Source organism: Asterias rubens, chromosome 7 (assembly GCF_902459465.1).
Source record: "Asterias rubens chromosome 7, eAstRub1.3, whole genome shotgun sequence".
Taxonomy (NCBI): Eukaryota; Metazoa; Echinodermata; class Asteroidea; order Forcipulatida; family Asteriidae; genus Asterias; species Asterias rubens.
The window spans coordinates 6,516,748-6,537,609 of NC_047068.1; the positions used below are offsets into that span (position 1 = coordinate 6,516,748).

General features: G+C 41.0%; 3 protein-coding genes across 3 annotated transcripts; all 3 read right to left on the minus strand.

The window, feature by feature from the left end:
• Positions 1-530: 530 nt before the first annotated feature.
• On the minus strand, positions 531-5,758 carry LOC117292842. The gene is made up of 5 exons (XM_033775009.1): positions 5,590-5,758; positions 4,726-4,773; positions 3,574-3,717; positions 2,609-2,984; positions 531-1,598 (listed from the first exon to the last, which is right to left on the minus strand). The coding sequence occupies exons 3-5, from the start codon at positions 3,686-3,688 to the stop codon at positions 1,157-1,159; spliced, it is 933 nt and encodes a 310-aa protein (XP_033630900.1). The 5' UTR covers positions 3,689-3,717; positions 4,726-4,773; positions 5,590-5,758; the 3' UTR covers positions 531-1,156.
• Positions 5,759-8,096: 2,338 nt separating this feature from the next.
• On the minus strand, positions 8,097-11,156 carry LOC117292365. The gene is made up of 3 exons (XM_033774390.1): positions 11,045-11,156; positions 9,727-10,105; positions 8,097-8,535 (listed from the first exon to the last, which is right to left on the minus strand). The coding sequence occupies exons 1-3, from the start codon at positions 11,154-11,156 to the stop codon at positions 8,097-8,099; spliced, it is 930 nt and encodes a 309-aa protein (XP_033630281.1).
• Positions 11,157-15,469: 4,313 nt separating this feature from the next.
• Positions 15,470-17,854, minus strand: LOC117292366. The gene is made up of 3 exons (XM_033774391.1): positions 17,743-17,854; positions 16,463-16,838; positions 15,470-15,908 (listed from the first exon to the last, which is right to left on the minus strand). Exons 1-3 carry the CDS (start codon positions 17,852-17,854, stop codon positions 15,470-15,472), a joined length of 927 nt encoding a protein of 308 aa, XP_033630282.1.
• Between the last annotated feature and the right edge of the window lie 3,008 nt (positions 17,855-20,862).

Below are 20,862 nucleotides of genomic sequence, written 5' to 3' on the forward strand. Positions count from 1 at the left end.
TACTTTTTTGATAAGCGTTATGGTTATTTCAATGTTTTTAAAACTATTTTTCTATGTGAACACAAACAATGTCGTAAATGACGCGGAAAGAGCATAAAAGGGCGTGACATAAAATTAACACGCATGTAGTTCCAAATAGGCCGGGCACACCCTAGATGAGTGCATCCATTATCCCCTTAAATGTTACGGTGGCACTTTGTGTGTTCTATGAGAGTTTTATACACATATCATTTTGGAAGACTTTTGTTTTTGCGTTTCATATGACCTTCAAACGATTTTTGTTTTTAGGAAATGCATACTTTAGAGAGAGGGGCTGGACGCTTGACCCGCCCCTTTTCAGAACACCAGACCCCAGGCCCATGTAGTAACCAAATTGCAACCCAAAGCATCATCAACCAGGAAGGTATATAATTATTGTATTTCCTGCATCAGCTGTTCATTCTAATGTAAAATTAATAACAACATAGAAAAGAGAAAAAACCGTCAGTATTAATTTATACATTAAGTTTAATTATAAAATATATGTGAAATGTTACACACAAACAAATTCTTAATTTTTGTTAATTAAAGTATCGACAAATTTACAAAAGCTTGAATATTTTTAACTGAAGTGAAAATTATTAGATTAGCAATTCATCAAGCCGCCATCTTAGAGGCGAAACAATGCTTCAGTCAATAAACGTTTGCTTATGATGACACACGCTCAAACACGCCCCCACGAGGGAAAATAAACTGCCGCAATCACTGAGGTAAATGTATACAAAATTAATGTATATGCAAATCATTGGACGAAAGCTGTACTTTTTGCGTAAAAGGGCGTGCTAGACATACATGTAGCTTTTTGCGTAAAGCGAGGAATCTATGGTGATTCATGGAAAAGACAATGAAAACGTTTACGCACAGCACACATCATCGGCCAATAAACAACCATTGGTCTAGAGGGCGCCCTACTCAAATGACGTCATGGGCATAGGTCGACTGAAACCAATCGTAAGATTTCAAGGTCTAAAACTTATTACAAATTTTAACGCATTTTTGTGTATCTTTCAAGTTGGTACCTTTTCAAATAGATACAGGTTATTGTTAATAATACAAAGTTTTGTATAAGCAAAAAATCGTTTTTAAAAGTCTTTTTTTCATTCTCCATACTTATTGTCTAAGCCAAAGCAAGCTCCATTTTGGACTCTGATGACACTTTGTTTGTGTAAAGTGGCCTCTTACAACAGCGCCACATGCTAAGTCCGATCTTTAAAACAAACAGCACCGCTGCTAAGGAAATGAGCACGGCTGAGTAGATGGAGTTTCGCTGCTCTGGGTCCCAGTTCCTCGCAATGCTGCCGCTGAGGGCGAAGATGACCACCACCCAGACACTGTAGGTGTAGCGGAGGTACTTATCCCAGACGATGTTCTCAAGGACCGAGTAAATAAGCACCTCTACAAGAAGGATTGAGAGGCTGATTGTGCAGGCTACAGACTGTTCCAAGTCTCCCCAGTACGTCATCACGATGGTGAGGTTCAACAGAGTGGCGATGGTGACCCACGTGGCATAAAAGGCGAGACCATTCTGGACGATGGCCCGAACAAGGAACAAGTCACACCTGAGTGGAGACAAAACAATGTTGTTAAAGTAATACCAATTTGATTTATATTTGTGCATGACCTAACAAAGGCAGTCAGGCTTGATCGGGTTTTGCTCGAACCGAGCTTGACCTGTTCCCGGTGAACCTCTTCTCCGCAACTGACTCCATAGCCTACTCATTTACAGTTTACTCCGAAAAACTAGATTGCTGGGACTGGCCAAATTACGTTTTTATAACACAAAGCAGAAATGAGATTCGGGACCTGAAAATGCACACTTTATAAGCAGAACCTCTTTATATCAGGAATTTGGTTATAAGAGGACAGCAAAACAAAGAAGCACTAAGCAGAAATGAGATTTGGGACTTTAGAATGTACTCATTTTAAGCAGAACCTCTAATCATAACAGTGCTTTTCATATAAGGATGGTTGACTGTGCTTACTTGGCGTTACACGCAAAATACTAACACAAGTTTTAAATTGGTGACAAATTATCCTATTGTACGAGAATTTAATGAGCCATTAGTTACAATGTATTATCCGTTAATTCTAGTAGTAAGTATACTATTCTGAGTAAATGAGGCGTGTATGTATGTTGCCAAGCGTAAAGAGTACCGATCGTAACCATGCCAACTATTTTTTCCCGAGCAAACAGTGGTACCAACACAAACATTTGACAAGCCTTTACACTAGAAAACATAAAATTAATCACAGGTAAAGCACTTGGTGAGCTTTCTCCAGCAGCAGTTACCGGATTGCTTAAAATATGGGCTGCGCCAAAACAAATTGTGGGCAAACTTAATAGTTGTCTGTAGGCGTATTGAGTTCTGTCAAAACAGTATAACTGTACTTCAATGTCAAACATTGAACACATATATTTGTTTAAACCGTGGCTAAATATATACGGAGCAATGAAAGAACAAAGATCCAATGACGACGAGCACAAAGTTGTCATCAAAGGTCTGGGTGGCTCTTTGGGGATACCACACTATGTTAAACACAGAAATGCCACAAAACTGGCGGGACTTACTTGTGACTGTGTTTCATGCTGAAGCCATTTTGATCAACTTTACGATGGTTGATAAAGAGCATTATCCACAGGGTGGTCGGCAACAAGGAACTGACTACAACGGCAATCGCCATGTGTTGTCGATCAAACAGGAACAACCACGTAACGTTGAGAGCGAGGTTGAATGCGTACATAACCAGCATGACGGGTGTGATGAGAACGTGGTTGCGGTAGACTGGTCCCTTCGCGTTCCTTCTACACAGTGACGTCAGAACGTAAAGAAGAAACAGGGCTTGGTAGGTGTAGATGAAAGCCCATATGGTGAATGTCCAGCCAGCGGGAGTTATCTCTATGTAATAGTAATCGGAGATGTCTCCGGTGCTGTTGAGGAACCAACCTGTAAACGGGGACCAGGGAGAAAGATGTCGACCATTAATAAAACTTATTAAACAAGATACATCGAAAGGTTGCATTACTTTTTTAGGCAGAAAACAGCGTCCTCAGTATCAGCTCGATATCTATTCCTGTGCGGGTGGTATCTAGTTTGCATCGATCGAAATAAGCCGAATTAAAAGCCATATTTTCAACGAATACATACTTTCTTAAATTGTGGAGCTAGCAGTTTCACTAACCTTCACTGACCTTCATCGTCACATTGGTCATGATTATTGGACTTAACCGGCTGTGGCCGTGTATTGGCTATACGGACCACCAAGACTGAAAACGGGCCGGGCAAAGCTGTCTTCAGTCGTAGCGATTCCAACAGTCAGAGCCAGTAGAGCACTTTACATCTAGTTTTTGTTCATCACAGTTGTTGTGCTTCTTCTTCTTTGTTATTTTCAATAGCTTCTTTTTGGATTTAAGGCACTGTTGGGCACGTTTTGTAATTGTTACCAAGTACTATTCTATGCTAACAAATTGTTTGAGTAATTACCAATAGTGCCCAGTGCCTTTAAAAGTGATTATAAAGAGTTACTGTATCATACCTAGTGAAGAGCCACCAATACCAGCCAAGGCATTGATCAATAAGCAGAAAATGAATTCAAGCATAACTAGCACGGCGAGACAGATGAACATGACATCATGCTTCTTGGTTCCCATGGTGATAACTTGAATCTGAATCAACACACCTGAGAAGAAATAACGTTTTTGTAAAAATACATCAATGCTTACAAATCTATCTCTGAATGTAAAGGTGTTACTAGTTTGGCTTGACTTCATAGAGTTACTTTATATTGCAGTCACTGCAACAAATCTGCATGGGTTCCAGAGAGAAGCACTGCCAGCTATAAGAGGGATGGAGCTTCAAATTTCTCTCTCTGACAATACAACAACTGATAAGATGATGACAGCTTAGTCACAGAACCAAAATGGAATTTTGCAACCAACACTCTCCGGACAGCAGCAATGTTTTTAGGAGAGAAGGCCTACACAAGTTGAAGAGTCAAGATTCAATATAGGAGGGTCATAGATTAATTGTACCACCGATGTGAACCATTCATGTATACATAGGTTCTTCTAAAGCCATCTAAAATATTGGCTCTCGGGTGAAGGTATAGCGGCTGCAACGCGACTGTGTTCTATGTGACCGGAAAAGATAAAGGAATAAAATGGAGATGGGTAGGGCACTTATCAAGATGACATGGCAACAGATGGACCAAGAGATTTACTGAACGGCAACCTAGAAATGGAAAGAAGAAAGAAGTGGAAGACAGAAGAGAAGATGTGGTGACGGCTGCATTAGACCGAGTTATATGGCCGGAAGAGATACAAGAAATGGAATGGAGATGTGCAAGACACTTAATCAAGAAGGCATGACAACAGGTGGAGAAAGAAAGAAAGAAGAAGAGCGGAAGACAGAAGAAAATATGGACAGACGAACTCCAAATATATACAAGCACGGCAACTTGGACTATTCCTAGCAAGGCCGTCTAAACGGAAAAGAGAATGGAGTGCTTCGTCAAACTGTTGACGACAGCATGATGACGATGATATTGTGAGTTTGTAAAAAAGCATCAAGTTCAAACTCTTTAGATCAAGTAGTCTTTAATCAGTTAGGACTTAATGCAACGTGTTAAAACAAAGATTATCTTAGTCGAAATTGTTTTAAAAACCGTCAGTTTTCGAAAAGAACTTACCTTTATAAGATAGGCTGCACACGTGAGCAGTATACTTTTGGATATACCCTGAAATTACATTAAACAAAATCCAGCAATGGTAAGTTCAAGGCCATTTAATTTCCTTTACGTAAAAATTGAAAGGGTTCCGTTTCATAATTCAATGTCGTACTTTGGCACACAAAGGTTCCGTAACTGAACTTTTTTTTAGTTCAGTGGGACATTTTCTCAACCACAAAAAAATTGAACTGTTTGTGTCCAGCTAGAAGTATACACTTGTTCATAGGTCAAAGTTCTCTGTTTTCAATTATATAATAGAGATCAATATTGTTTCCATTGTTGTGGTCCATCACGGACGGTAACACAGAACCAATGAGCCACATAAAAAACATAACCCACAGCGAAAAGCTCACACAGACTGTGCTCAGAACCAATTTCTGAGAGCTACACAGCTAAACCGTTTTCTATGGTCCGATTAGAAAAGTTTGCTTAACAAATCCGTGCTAAGCAAAAATAAACAGATGAGACCAGTGGGACATAGGACAAGGGTCTTCTTTCACAGAGCCGCTTTGAACAGAAAATATTACTTAAATGTTGCTTAATAGTTACCGCAAATTATGGATATTGGTACGAGTGCGGATGATTTGTGCACAGTAGTCCTACAGTGGGCGTTGAGCGATGTGACAGTGTGTATACAGTTGGGTCGTGCGGTGTGATCACACACGCTAAGCACAGTGTATACGGGTGGGTTTACAGCGGCGTCTTTTCGGAGTGAATAATGCGACTGCCTTGAGCAAGGCTAGACAAGCCTACTCTTAAAACTCTTTATGAAAACCACCCCTGGCCCTGTAACTGTGCATGTACAAAAATTTGACCATCACTTACCTCACTGGTGGTAAAATTTGAGGTGAGAACCGCTTTGTTACTAATCTCGTCGAAATGAAATATTCAGTTGTCCTTCATAACACAACCATCACTGCTGTTTATGTTTTCTTTAAATAATTCAATCCAATACCTAGTCATGAACGAACCTGCGAAGTAAACCAGTGACCAAAGGTTGCTGAGGTCAAAGGACAAAAGACCCACCGGACCGTGTCTGCGAGTGTGAGATGGGCACGTTTTGTGACGCGTGCACAGCTAGGACCCCTGTTATGTAATAAATGTTTTCGTTGTTAATACGATGTGCTCACCAAAGGTCTCCTTAAGATGTGGTATGACATTTATGATGTGGCATTTAATTATGTTACTTTACTTTCTGTCATTTGGGACTCCTTAATAGTTCAATCATGGAGGACGGCAGTAACTTTTACAGGGAATTGCACTCCACGAACAGGGGAGAAACCGCCTGACAGCCAAATAAACTAAACCACGCGATCTAATTTTTCTTCCTCGTTATTAGGACATGGACCTCCATGATTAGGCCTATCATGTTGAGTTCTCGATGGTTGAATTTATATACCTGAATTTAAAACACACACTCTCAAATGCATCATCTGGCGACAGTTTCCCCATACTTTTCCCCAGACTCCACAAGTTCCTGGCCTGATATTTCTTATATTTCACGGAGCCAACGAAAGCGATTGCCTCCATCTTATCCCTGGGCATTGCCTTGGTGCCCTGGAAATGCTCCAGTAGAAATTTACAATTTCCTCATTGGGTACCGTTGTTCGGTTTTTAATTGTAATGAGATTTGAGGTTGAGATAGGCTTCTTACACAAATCTTCGTTTTGCGTTTGACGAAAAAAAACTATTGAATTATTTTGAAAACTACAGAGGAATTCATTTGTAAACCGTTTGTTATAAAATGCATTATGGTTAGAAAGATGATTTGAAAGTAGAATTCAATGATCCACAGTTGCGTGGTTTTCCTTTTACTTTACGAACTTTGCGGCAATTTTTATGGGAGTCAAACATTTGACTCCCATAAATGGCCGACCGTGTTTTAGTCCACGGGGTAAAAGGAAGACCACGCAATTTCGAGTGATGCTTGTGTGGATCATATTCTACTTTCAAAATATCTGTCTAACCATATGCATTTTATAACAAACGGTTACAAACGCTTTTCAAGACTAACTCGACCTATCCAAGGCAACGCGTTCCTTTAAACTCGAAAAATTCACACAACTTTGTAAATGAAGAGGCAATAAAAATAGCAGAGAAAAAAGATTAGCCTTGAAGTTTTATTATCAAACACGCCTAATACAAAACAAAATTAACCCAATTGTCTCACTTTGTTTTCTAATTCATTTTGCATTTTAAAATATTGCATAGCTTTATAATTGCTGGTCTTTTTCGCTCGTTACTTTTTGCTGAACTTAAACTAACTTTGTATACCTTGTTGTTAATTCTGATTATCTATAGGTATTTTGTTTTTAAATTAATCTGTAAGCGCCGTGGAGCATTGTTTTATGAATTTGGCGCTATATATAAATGTGTACTACTATTTTTAGGGAGGTTAACCTGCACGTTCCGCGTGAACATGAACGTCCGGAAATTGTGGCGTTAAAATTTCACGTTTCTAGAATACGTGACAATAGGGAGGTTTAGATGCACGTTATGCGAGCAACTACGTGAACGTGAACGTCAGAAAATTTTGTTGTAAAAATCTCACGTTTTGCGCATACGTGAAATTACCGTTGCTCACGTCAGGTTCGTTCGTGCAGACGTCAACGTGATCATGAAATAAGCCCAAAGAGGTGACGTCACCTAGAAATTACACATTTTTTTACGTTCACGTTTTTGCTCGCGTAACGTGCAGCTAAACCTCCCTAATATTTCACGTCAGGTACGTACGTGCGCACAGACGTCATGCGTGATAGTGAGCATGCAATAAGCCAAAAGTGGCGATGTCACCCAGAAACAATTTTGTTCACGCTCAAGTATTTTCTCGCGTAACGTGCAGCCAAACTTCGTTATTATTATAAGTACGACAAATTAATTTCCAACAACAAGTTTGATTGGTTTTAAGTGAGATAAACAATTTTGATTAACATTTGAACTGAGCAACTTAAAATTCTCAGAAAAAAATGGTTTCAGTTGTAATAGAATTTGAAAGTATCGCTTGTTTAAGTGAATCTTTTCAAGTTTAAAGTTTCGATTTGTGTAAAACACGCAAGCGGCTTGCAGTCTCTATAAAGAGGACAATTGAAACGCCGATTTGTACGCGCAACCTACCGCATTTTGCCAGTAAACAACGTTGGCCTCTCAAGGGCGCCCTACACATATGACGTCATGGGTATAAGGTTTATTGAGGTATTATTAAAGCTCTTAGATTACAAAAATTTTTCTTTTGCTGTACCTTTAAAATAGTACATTGTAAACTATGTATTTGTAATTTTTAAAATACAATGTATTATACAAAAATCATCACTAATGTTTCTCTCATAACTTCTCTAAGCTAACTCCAGATCCATTTTGGACTCTGATACACTGTCTGTATAAAGTGGCCTCTTACAACAGCGCCACATGCTAAGTCCGATTTTTAAAATGAAGAGCCCCGCTGCCAATGAAATGATCACGACCGAATAGATGGCGTTACGCTTCTCTGGGTTCCAGTTTCTCGCAATGATGCCGCTGAGGGCGATGATGACGATCATCCAGACGGTATAGGTGTAGCGGAGGTACTTATCCCAGACGAAGTTCTCGAGGACCGAATAGATCAGAAACAATCCAAGGACGATTGAGAGGCTGATTGTACACGATATGGACTGCTCCACGTCTCCCCAGTACGTCAAGACGGTTGCGAGGGTTAACTGAGTTGATATGGTGACCCATGTGGCATAAAGGGCCATACCATTCTGGACGATGATTCGGACGAGGACTAGGTCACACCTGAGTGGAGATACAAAGCAATAATAATATTGTTAAGTGTGGAAATAATGGGGAGGTTTGGCTGCACGTTACGCGAGCAAACACGTTAACGTGAGCATCAGAAACTGTGTTGTTAAAATCTCACGTTTTTAGCATACGTGAAGTTACAATTTTCACGTCAGATGTACGTACGTGCAGACGTCATACGTGAGCATGAAATAAGCCCAAAGTGGTGACGTCACCTAGAAACAACAACATTTTCTGACATTCACATTCTTCGGTATTCAACACTCCATTGCCTTCCGCGTTTTTACTTTAGTGTCACCGGTTCCCCACTGTGCTTTAAATCATTATGTTAGCATGGAACAGGCTATTGGGACCAGTGAAGAAAAAAACTAAGATCATGAGGCTGGTTCCAATTAATGGTCGACCAATAGTCAACCAATGAACGACCAGCCTGGGTTCGAGTCATAATAGTCAACATTTAGTTAACCGTGCATAGTGCACACTCGAACGTGCTCTTCACGGGCCTCAAGTTTGACTTCTCAGGTCCGGGTGGCTCTTTACAGATTCCATACTAGTTTTAGCCATACTATATTTTTGTTTCCACAGTAACAACTAATATAGGCAGTAGTATGTACATCTTTCAAACAATACAATTTAGCCAGGTAAATTTAAGTACACTGTTATGATACTACGGGGGAACTCACTATAAATAAGCCCCAAACAGGTCTCTCGTTGAGCCCAAACCAAACACCCACTTCAAATACATAAGGATGGGCAATCAGTTGAGTATGCACCACGTAATCAATGAAAAATTACTGAGTATACAGTGCTAACACACATCGGTGTATGGGTAAAAACCAAAATTAATATTCTTTATCCCCGATGCAAATTTAACATCTATTATATCGTTGCGGTACCCGCTGCCAAAAACATAGGATTCGAACTGCCTCTAGCTGCCGGGCAACCTCGGTAGTCTAGTTGGTAAGACACTGCTCTAGAATTGCAAGGGTCGTGGGTTCGAATCCCACCCGAGTAACATGCCTGTGATATTTTTTCACAGGACTCGGGAAAGTACTGAGTATACAGTGCTAACACACATCGGTGTATCGGTAAAAAACCAAAATTAATATAGAAAAATTACTTGGTAAGTCTGCTGCCACCTAGCGTTCTAAAATCTCCCATTGCCACACAATGGGTGGTACTTACTTGTGATTCTGTTTCATGATGAAGCCATTTTGGTCAACTTTACGATGGTGCAGAACTAAGAGTGTGCATAATGCGATCGGCATGAGAGCATTGAGTCCACATGCAACTGGCACGTACTGTCTATCATACACGAACACCCATGAAATGTTGAGAGCGACGACGAACCCGTACAGTAGCAACATGACGGGTGTAATGAGCACCGGGTTTCGGTAGACTGGTCCCTGGACGTTCCTTCTAACCAGTGACGTCAGAACGTAGAGATGGAACAGGCCTTCGAAGATGTGGATGACTTGCCATACCGTGAGGGTCCAGCCAGCAGGAGCTATCTCGGTAGGGTAGAGCCTGGCGACACTTCCGGTGCCGTTGTTGAGGAACCAGCCTGGAATGAGAACCAAGGAGAAAGATGGCGACCACAAAATTATTTATTAATAAAACAAAAAAGAACGATGCATTCTGGCAGAAAGTTCAATTTTATTTGCGTTCGATTAGCTTCCCCGGGACGACCCCGCGGTGCTCATTCAGGTGAGCCCCTGTTTTGACAAGAGCTAATCGAACGATCCCTCGCAATCTCGTGGTGACGTCATGCATCTCGGGCCAGCCCAAGTGACCCGTTCCACAACAAACAGGGCACTTGGGGCTGACTCGGTGAGCCCCTGGAATGATGTCAAAGCTATGCGAACGGACCGGGGAGCAGATCGGTGTCGACCCTGGGAAGATGATCGAACACACCTTGTTGAGGGTATTACTTCGATATCCTCCTTTTAGGGACAGGGTTCCGAGCATCATAAAGATATCGTTTCCAGTTCGAGTGGTTTTTAGTTTGCCGGACTCAAAAGCCATACTTGTTCAAAATATACTGTTTCGCATTGTGAAGCAATAATGAACATCGCAAAGCTACTTTCCTTCATCATCATGAAGTATTGTACTCATAGATGTGGCTGTGGCTGTGTCATGGCTACCACGGAGAGCCATGATTGAAAGCTACGGCAAAGCCACGGGTCCAGCCATAAGCATTGGCCTCTGTTGGAGCCAAAGCCATTGATTGAGACACAGCCTTACATCGTAACTGATCATTCGGCTGTTGGTTGTTGATCGGATTGGGGCTTCAGTATTAGCAAGGCATGGAGCAATTTCTATAGTCGTAGCAAGTGCACACTCTATATTTAGTTTAGTTTTTTTAATATTCTAAAATTTAAAATTATCTATCTAACCATTTGCTTTTAAATACAAATGGTTTCAAACGCTTTTCAAAGACCATTCGACCGATCCAAGACAAAGTGTTCCTTTAAAGCGATTACAAAGAGTTACCGTATCATACCTAGTGAGTTGTTACCACCATTTGAATTGCTGATTAGCAAGCTGGATATGAATGCAAGCAGAACGAACACTTCAAGACAGATGAACAGGATATCATGCTTCTTGGTTCCCATGATGATAGTTCGAGTCTGAATCAACACACCTGAAGAAATAAAGTTTTCTTAGAATGACATCAACGTTTCTTAGAATGACGTCGGCCATTTACGGGGGAGTCAATTGACTCCCATAAATGGCCGAACGTGTTTGTCGACGAGGTAAAAGGAAAACCACGCAATTTCGAGTGATACTTGTGTGGATCATTATATTCTTCTTTTAAAATATCTTTCTAGTCATATGTATTTTATAACAAATGGTTACAAACGCTTTACAAAGACCAACTCGACCTACCTCCATGACCGATCCAAGGCAACGTGTTCCTTCAATAAAGTTTAGACCATCACTTACCTTACTATTGAGTGATGGAACAGTTTGAGGTGAAGAAATCGTTTTTAATGATCTCGGTCGAATAGGGAAAAAAACAAGCTTGATCAGTTCTCCTTCATAAAACACTACCACCCTCTTCACTGCTGTGTCTGCCGTCTTCAATTAATTCAACACAAAACCGAATGGTCAAAGCCTGAACGGACGGACAAAGTAACGGTGACCAAACGTTGCAAAGGTCAAAGGAACCAGTCGGCACGCTGTGTAAACTCGTGCATATACCACCGTTATATAATAAATGTTTTCGTTATTAATGTTAACACGAGGTGCTCGACCAAAGGTCTCGTTATGACATTTAATTATGACAATTTAATCTCTGATTTCGACTCCTTGCCACGTGGAGCACGGCAACAACTTGCACTCTATGAACAAGGGAGAAACAGACAGGGCCGGCCGACGGCCAAAGTAACAAACCACGCCTCTGTTCTGTTCCCCGTACACACGATCAGTTGATATTCTGATGGTTGAGTTTACAAGTTAGTCTACAAATGGAGGAAGGATACCTTCCTCCATGGTCTATATGAAGAACACGCATTCTCAAATGCATCATGTACATGTAGCGATAGATTCTCCATGTACTCAACATATTCCCAGACTTTGTACTTAACGTCATGACCCCCCCCCCCCCCCCCCCCCACCACCACCACCACCACCAGGCCTGATACTTCAAGGAGTCAACGAAGGCGAAATAAGTCAAATAAGATTATAAAAGAATTACTTAGAATGGCGAAGATCTCATCAGTAAACATTTCTTTGTCGAGATAAAGATTGATTCGTTGTAAACCAATTGGTAAAACGAGAAGGTTGGGCCACGGTTTCAGTGATAGGCCTACTTGTTAATAATATTTGTTTTACGCAATATAAAATGATATCAAAACCACGCAGTTTTCGAAGAACACGACTGGCCCACATAATATTAGCAACGAAATTGCTGGCCACCGGATATGTGACTGTTCGGTTTTTAATTGTAAGGAGGACTTGGAAAAAAAACATTTCATTTGAGGTTTAGGCTTACGCCAATCTTCATTTTGCGTTGGACGGAAATAACATTAAACAACTTACTGATCTTAATACACTTTATTGATACAAAAAGTTCAGTAACGAGTGGATGATCCGAAGGCGTTGATGAAAGCTATAGCACCTTCTTCTCATGCTGCACACAAGTCTTGTGATGCGCTGATGATGAGGGATGGCGTTCCATTCTTCATTGGAACCTGGTTAGGTCAGCCACAGTTGATGTGTTGGTGGTTCTTGCGCGGACAGCGCGGCCAAGCTGGTCCCACAGATGTTCCATGGGATTCAGGTCTGGACTGTTAGCGGGCCAATCTATCCGGTGCACCCCAACATTTTTCAGGTAGTCAGTCACCAGTCGGGCTCGATGGGGGCGAGCGTTGTCCTCTTGAAATATGGCATTTGGTCCAAGAGTCTGCAAGTATGGGACTGCAATCGGCTGTAGAATATCGTCTTGCAAATACCCATCAAACAAGGTGTTTTTCATGAGATGAGGGTAAATTGTGTCCGATGAGCTCACTGGTGCAACATTGTGTAAACCATTAATGGTTCTAAAAAGCTTGATCGGTTTGATTAATGAGCATTACCTATTGACCATTCACAGACAACGGTAATTTTGGCACATTTGATTTGTGACTTTGCCTCATTGTTACTCGTTTAGCCAAGTTCAGCAACATGTAATCATTGCAAATGTGGTATCATTTGAAAGAGGAACAGTTCAGCTTTGCATTGATATATACCATATACAAAGAGAGTATTAAATAATAACAAATATACTGGATTGAAAAAAGTGTCCTTACTTTTTGTGAGCAGTTTACATTAGCTTGGTTACACGCGGTTACATTCAGACGTGAACATTGGGGGTTGGGGTGGGGGACGGAAGGGGGGGGGGGCTTGGCCCGGACGGGTAAAGCATGATAACCATCAGTGTCTTTTGAAACTATTTATCTACTGATACGCAATTGGTGGATATTTGTTTTTACATTCACGTTAGATTATCTTTTAGCAATTAATGGCACCAAAAGAGCACATAAAAAGTGGCTGGTTTTCAGAAAGAAATGCAAACGGAACTTTTGATTCCAATTTGCCGAAAAAGTGGCCCCTACATAGAAACATTGAGTGCATCCCTTGTTCTCCTGCAAATTTTACCCTAAATTTTGCACTTCGTGTGTTCCTATTGGAAGATATCATTGGTTTTGCACAAGGCTTCAAAGCGACAATTTTTTAAGCAATCAGTACAACATGTTTGAGGGAGAGAGGCTGGACCTAGTCCCCTCGACCTGCCCCTTTTCAGAACCACCGGCCCACGCACACACACAAGTGTGTAAACACCTGCAATCGGGGACACTCCTTTGTCTAACTATTAGTGATAGCAACCGGGGACCACAATGATTTCCCTTGTGATAGCAACCGTGGACCCATTGTCCCTTTTGTTATAGGTCGCCGGTTTGAATGTGGATACAAACCCACACGTACAGGGCCCCCTACCCCCCCCCCCCCAAAAAAAAAAAAAAAAAAAAAAAAAAAACATACAGTAAAACATGCATTGCATTGCCTGCATCCACCAGCTGTGTTTATTTTATGAAAAATCCACCAATTTGTAAAATAAATTAACAATGAGAGGCAATAATAGTAGCAGAGAAAAACAGAAAAGCCTTCCGTATTTAAAGATAGTCGACACTGTTGGAAATTGTCAAAGACCAGTCTTGTCACTTTGCGTATCTCAACATGTGCATGAAATAACAAACCTGTGAACATTTGTCGACGAAGTTGCGAGATAATAATGACAGATAAAACACTTTGTCACACGAAGTTGTGTGCTTTCAGATGCTTGATTTCGAGACCTCAAATTGTAAATCTGAGGTCTCGAAATCAAATTCGTGGAAAATTACTTCCTTCCCAAAAACTACGTCACTTCAGAGGGAGTCGTTTCTCACAATGTTTTATACTATCAACCTCTCCACATAACTCGGTACCAAGAAAGGTTTATGCTAATAATTATTTTGAGTAATTACCAATAGTGTCCACTGCTTTTAATGTACAAGTTTTACTATCGAATACGCCTAAAATAAATACAAAAAATACTTTTACCCAATTGCATGAATTGTCTTACCTTGTTTTCTAATTCTTTTGCATTTTAAAATATTGTATATTTCTGCATTTTGCTCATTATTTTTTCACTTGTAATTTGTTGCTGATTTAAATTTGTTTTTATACCTTGTTGTTAATTCTGATAATGACTTTGTGTTTATCTCTAGGTATTTTGTTTATAAATGTGACCCTAAGTGCCGTGGAGCATTGTTTTTGATGAATGTGACGCTTTATATAAATGTGTACTATTATTATTAGGGAAGTTTAGCTGCATGTTTTCCGCGTGAATGTGAACGTAAACGACAGACAAATTAGTCGTTAAAAGCTCATGTTTTTAGCATACGTGAAGTTACAATTTTTCACGTTAGGTACGCACAGACGTCACACGTGAGCATGCAATAAGCCCAAACTGGCACTGTCACCTAGAAACAACACAATTTGTTGTTTACGTTCACGTGTTTGCTCGCGGAACGTGCAGCTAAACCTCACTATTATTATAAACATTTCCAACATTCAACAAGTTTGATTGGTTTGATTGGTTTTAAGTGAAATAAACAATGCTTGATTAACATTTTGAACTGTTGAGCACATACAAATTCTAAGAAAAACATGGTCTTAGTTCCAATATAGTTTGCAAGTATCAACAACATTGGCCTCTCGAGGGCGCCTTACTCAAATGACGTAATAGGTATAAGGTTTATTGAGGTATCAAGAACTAGGCTATTATAAAAGTTGAAGCCATTCTGGTTGTTGCTCCCTTTAAAATGGTGTGTTTGTAATTTTTTTAAATACATATATTAAAAAAAAACATCACTAAAGTTTTGGTCTTCACTCTATAACTTCTCTAAGCTAACTCCAGATCCATTTTGGACTCTGATACGTTGTCTGTGTAAAGTGGCCTCTTACAACAGCGCCACATGCTAAGTCCGATCTTTAAAACAAACAACCCCGCTGCTAAGGAAATGAGCACGGCCGAGTAGATGGAATTACGCTTCTCTGGGTTCCAGTTCCTCTCAATGCTGCCGCTGAGGGCGAAGATGACGATCATCCAGACGGTATAGGTGTAGCGGAGGTACTTATCCCAGACGAAGTTCTCGAGGACCGAATAGATCAGAACCAATCCAAGGACGATTGAGAGGCTGATTGTACACGATATGGACTGCTCCACGTCTCCCCAGTACGTCAACACGTTTGCGAGACTTAAAAGAGTTGCTATGGTGACCCATGTGGCATAAAGGGCGAGACCATTCTGGACGATGATCCGAACGAGGACTAGGTCACACCTGAGTAGATAACAAAGCAATAAACGTCAAGGGTGGAGATAACAATGTGTACATGGGGTAATAAAGGCACTCAAAAGCTTGAACAGGTTGGCCAAGAAACTTCCAAAACATAAGGTTGGGTAACCAGTAGACTGGGTCCCAGCTGTCTTTACTGCTACTCAGATTCAGTGATTCCATTTGATACAATGATATCATTGGATAGACGTGCAGTGACATGAGCTTTCCACGTCCGCCATAGAATTTGACTGCGTATCTCTACGGGGAATGATTGTACGTCAAAGGTGAATGTACACGCCAATCTGGAGGCCGGTCTCTGGCGTTAATCACGAGCATCGAAGTGTGCCGTCAGATGTTCAGGCTAGGTAATCAGTTGAAATAGCACAAGGTTGGAATGTGGAACTATGGGACGCTTTGTGGCAGCAGACTTACCAGATCAATGTTCTCGGCAATGTGCGCATGCTCAGAACTACGTAATTAATGAAACCTTACCTGGTAAGTCTGCTGCCACCTAGCGTTCTAAAGTCTCCCATTGCCACACAACGGGTGGTACTTACTTGTGATTCTGTTTCATGCTGAAGCCATTTTGGTCAACTTTACGATGATGCAGAAAGAGGAGTATGCACAGTGCGATCGGCATGAGAGCATTGAGTCCACATGCAACTGGCACGTACTGTCGATCAAACACGAACACCCATGAAATGTTGAGAGCAACGACGAACCCGTACAATAACAACATGGCGGGTGTAATGAGCACCGGGTTTCGGTAGACTGGTCCCTGGACGTTCCTTCTAACCAGTGACGTCAGAACGTAAATATGGAACAGGCCTTCAAAGATGTGGATGACTTGCCATACGGTGAATGTCCAACCAGCAGGAGCTATCTCGATGGGGTAGAGCCTGGAGATTTCTCCGGTGCTGTTGAGGAACCAGCCTGGAATGGGAACCAGGGAGAAAGATGGCAACCACAAAATGTAGTAATAAATCTTAAATGGGATGCATTCTATTAAGGCAGAAACTACAAATTTATTTTAGGTTTCTATTCTCTGTTGATGTGATTACATCCTTTTAGGGACAGGGTTCCGAACATCACAAATACCCTTTCCAGTTTGGGTATTTAGCTTTCTATAAATCAAAATAAGCCGGACTCAAAGGCCATATTATTTCTAAGATACAATAATAAACTTTCTCGCATGGTGAAGCAATAATGAACATCGCAAAGCTACTTTTCCTTCATCAACACATTGGTCATTAGTATATTGTACTCATGGATGTGGATGTGGATGTGGATGTGGATGTGACTGTGTAATGGCTACCAAGGACAGTCGTGATCGAAAGCCACGACAAAGGCACGGGTCCATCCATAAGCATTGACCTCACTCATAGCCAAAGCCGATGATTGAGACACAGCCTTACGTCGTGGCTGAACATTGACTTGGGCATTTCACAGTGCCTGTTTAATGAATTGGGCTATCAGTAAGCAGGCATGTAGCAATTCCTATATAAAGCCATAGCCAGTGACGCACTATATACAATGTATCTAGTTTTGTTCATTGCAGTTTTTATTCTTCTCCTTTGTGCTTTGCAGTAGTTATTCTAGACTTGGTTCCAAGTCTTTGATCGTGTCTTGTAGTCGTCCTGATAGCCGCTTATTGGCTTAAACAACGCCCACTTGCAATAACCCTTCGTCATTGCGAGTTTAATAGGGCGCTCGGTAGGTAATAATGTGGGGGAGTTTTTCGTGGCTGATGCAAGGGATCAACCGCAATCTCAGACTTGAAACCAAGTCTATTTTTCTTCTTTGATTTAAAGCGATTCAGTGAATTACCGTATCATACCTAGTGAGTTGTTACCACTATTCGACTTGCTGATTAACAAGCTGGATATGAACTCAAGCAGAACGAACACGGCAAGAAAGATGAACAGGATATCATGCTTCTTGGTTCCCATGATGATAACTCGAGTCTGAATCAACACACCTGAAGAAACGAAGTTTTGTAAAAAAGAAAATGACATCAGCATCTACCAATCTATCTCTTGATTTACCAGAGTCAAGACCGATCTTAAAAGCGAAGATGGCGGCTGCAACATGATCAAGATGTATGGTCTACTTCCGTTTTTGCCTTGTGCTGCAGGAGATGTTGTACCCAGTCATACCCCCCCCCCCCCATTGCGTACTTCCAGCTTCTTCTGATGGAGCCCTCTTTTGAATCATCTTGCTAAGTTCTTCCAAAGGGTGACATAATCTCAGAGGGACGGATTTCCGGCAAAGTTTTCTTCAACAAAATAATATGTTCTAAGGTTTTGTTCTTCTGCTGCACGTTGCGACAGACGTTATAACTTGTCATGTAAAGCCCGGTTCATACTTCCTGCGAATGCGAATGCGATACGAATGTTGACGTCACAAATTCGCAACGAAATTTGCACTGAGTTGCCCTCGTGGTAAACTCACTTGCGAATTTCGCTTCGAAAGGAGAGTTGTGACGTCAAATTCACGTCAAATTCGCTTCACATTCGCATTCGCAGGAAGTATGAACCGGGCTTATAGCCGCTATTCGTCCCTCCTGTGCCTCGCAGTATATCCTCCCTATTCTTTCTCCAGCCCCGCCTCTCCCCTCAGGTTTCATGCCACATTCCTTCATTGCTTTTTCTTTATCATGCCGCTGAAGCAATTTCGTCAAAAATATGATATCAGCAAAAATAACGAAGCACATTTTCTGTAAAGCTTTGTCAGTTTCTAGATCCTTTACTGCTGGCAATATTCTCTCCCCCCTTATGTCTGCCAAAAAAATAATCAAAATTCCAAGGAATTCTCTCCTTTTGCAATCTACATCGAGAATCCCTTATCCCCGTGAGGGATGGAAAATATTTCCTATTTAAAGATATAAGTACTGCCTCGGTTTGCTCGGCAGTCAAAGTCAAGTCTGTGGCTGTTTGACTTCCTGGCAGATAGATGCATTATGACCGTCATTCAAAGGGGGGGGGGGGGGGGTCGAAATAATCTAACAACCTTTTATCCTTGATCTATCAATAGGTCAAAGACATTCTAAACACCCCGGATATGAGTTGGCCCGAATCCCGATGGGCCCCGTGGATTGGGGACTGACCCTTTTCTGGGTCGGTATGACTTGAAGTCTGAGTGAATAATGATACAAAAATTCAATTCAATTCTTTATAACTCACATTTACGTCCATACTTCAAGTACAAAGCCATACATATTAACGGGTCAAACAGACGCACAATCTTAGAAATAGCATTTAAATAAAAAAAACATTTTCGGTTCAGCCTGACCCCGAGTTGATTAATGCCCCTGTTACCCAAAATCCAGGTCAGTTCTAAACTTTGCGAGAGGGGTCAGAAAGAACTCTGCCACCAATGTTATACATACATAATGAACGAATGCTGAAGTTGCATCTCGTTGCTTCAAAAACTGGGTCAATTTTAACTACGGATGCACTCATAATTATCCCGGGGATCTTGTCGCGGTAAATAGTATGACATGTACCGTATGCGCAGAGTTTCACAAACAGGGCCATTAATTGGGTCCTGATTCAATAATATACAACCAGAAAAAATGTTGTCACTAGTTTCTTAAGAAACTAGAATGAGCTGTTGCAAACTGCTCACCAACCAAAACGACGGTAAATGCAAACACTATTTCATTTTTAACAACACTGTTTGAAGGTCACGAGCTCTTGGGGAAGTTGCACTTCTTGAACCAAAACAAGTCAACTCCATTATTAAATCTCTTCGATTGATGTAGGACTTTCTGATATTGATTCAGAGTGAGTACACTGGCCAACGGCAACAATGTTTTCCCCCAATCTAAACTTCAAAAACCTGTACCCTTTAAAAGCCTACAATCCAGCCTTATTCTCATTCGAAATTCGAACAGGGACTTGTTTGAACACGCAAGCTGGCCTGGACGGATCTCCGTCCCCGGCTAGCCAGCGTGAAAAAGTGTAGCTAAAAAAGAACTGAAAGTTAGGGAGAAAGACTTACCCACAAGAAATTGATTAAAAACCTGCTTTATAGCCTGGAGGCTGGAAACGTCTGCTTGCAAATCACAGATTACTAAAGCTTTGGTAAAGAGCAGTGAGCTAAAGACTGCCCTGTTTACACTGGGGTTTACCTTGATTGATGCTTACGACCCTGGGTTTGGTGTGACTTATGAAAGAATTCCATATCACTTTTCTTGCATATCTATCCTCAGATACGGAGTGAAGCCTCAAAAATATATTGCGGCTCATAGATCAACCAGGGCCCAATAGAGCTGCTTAAAATATCTCTGCTTAGCGATAATGAGCAGGATATCAGTCGTAAATATTGTACATTGTGACATGGTATTTTGGCTGGTAAACTCAGTCTGGTTTAGCATAATTTTTTTTTGCTTACAGATTTTGTTGTGCATAAGCAGTTCTATGAAGTTTGGCCCAGCTTATCGACGTTGATAAGCCCACACGTGAAATCTGCACGTGTGCAAGGGATAAGCCGATTTGACGACAACAGTTAACCAATGAAGCAAAGTCCGGATTTAACCATGAAGTGGGCGTGGTTTACCAAAAAAAATGGAGGGTGCACCACATTCAATATCTCCCATAGCAAAGAATGCTAACCAATGCTAAATGTTAAAGGAAGTGGACACTATTGGTAAACACTCAAAATATTTACTAGCATAAAAACCTTTTTTGGTGACGAGTAATGGGTTGAGGTTGATGGTAGAAAACATTGTGGAAAACGGCTCCCTCTAAAGCAATGTAGTTTTCGAGAAAGAAGTAATTTTCCACGAATTTGATTTCAAGACCTCAGGTTTAGAACTTAAGGTATCGAAATCAACCATCTAAACGCACACAACTTCGTGTGACAAGGGTGTTTTTTCTTTCATTATTATCTCGCAAGTTCGATGGCCGATTGAGCTCAAATGTTCACAGGTTTGTTATTTTATGCATATGTTGAG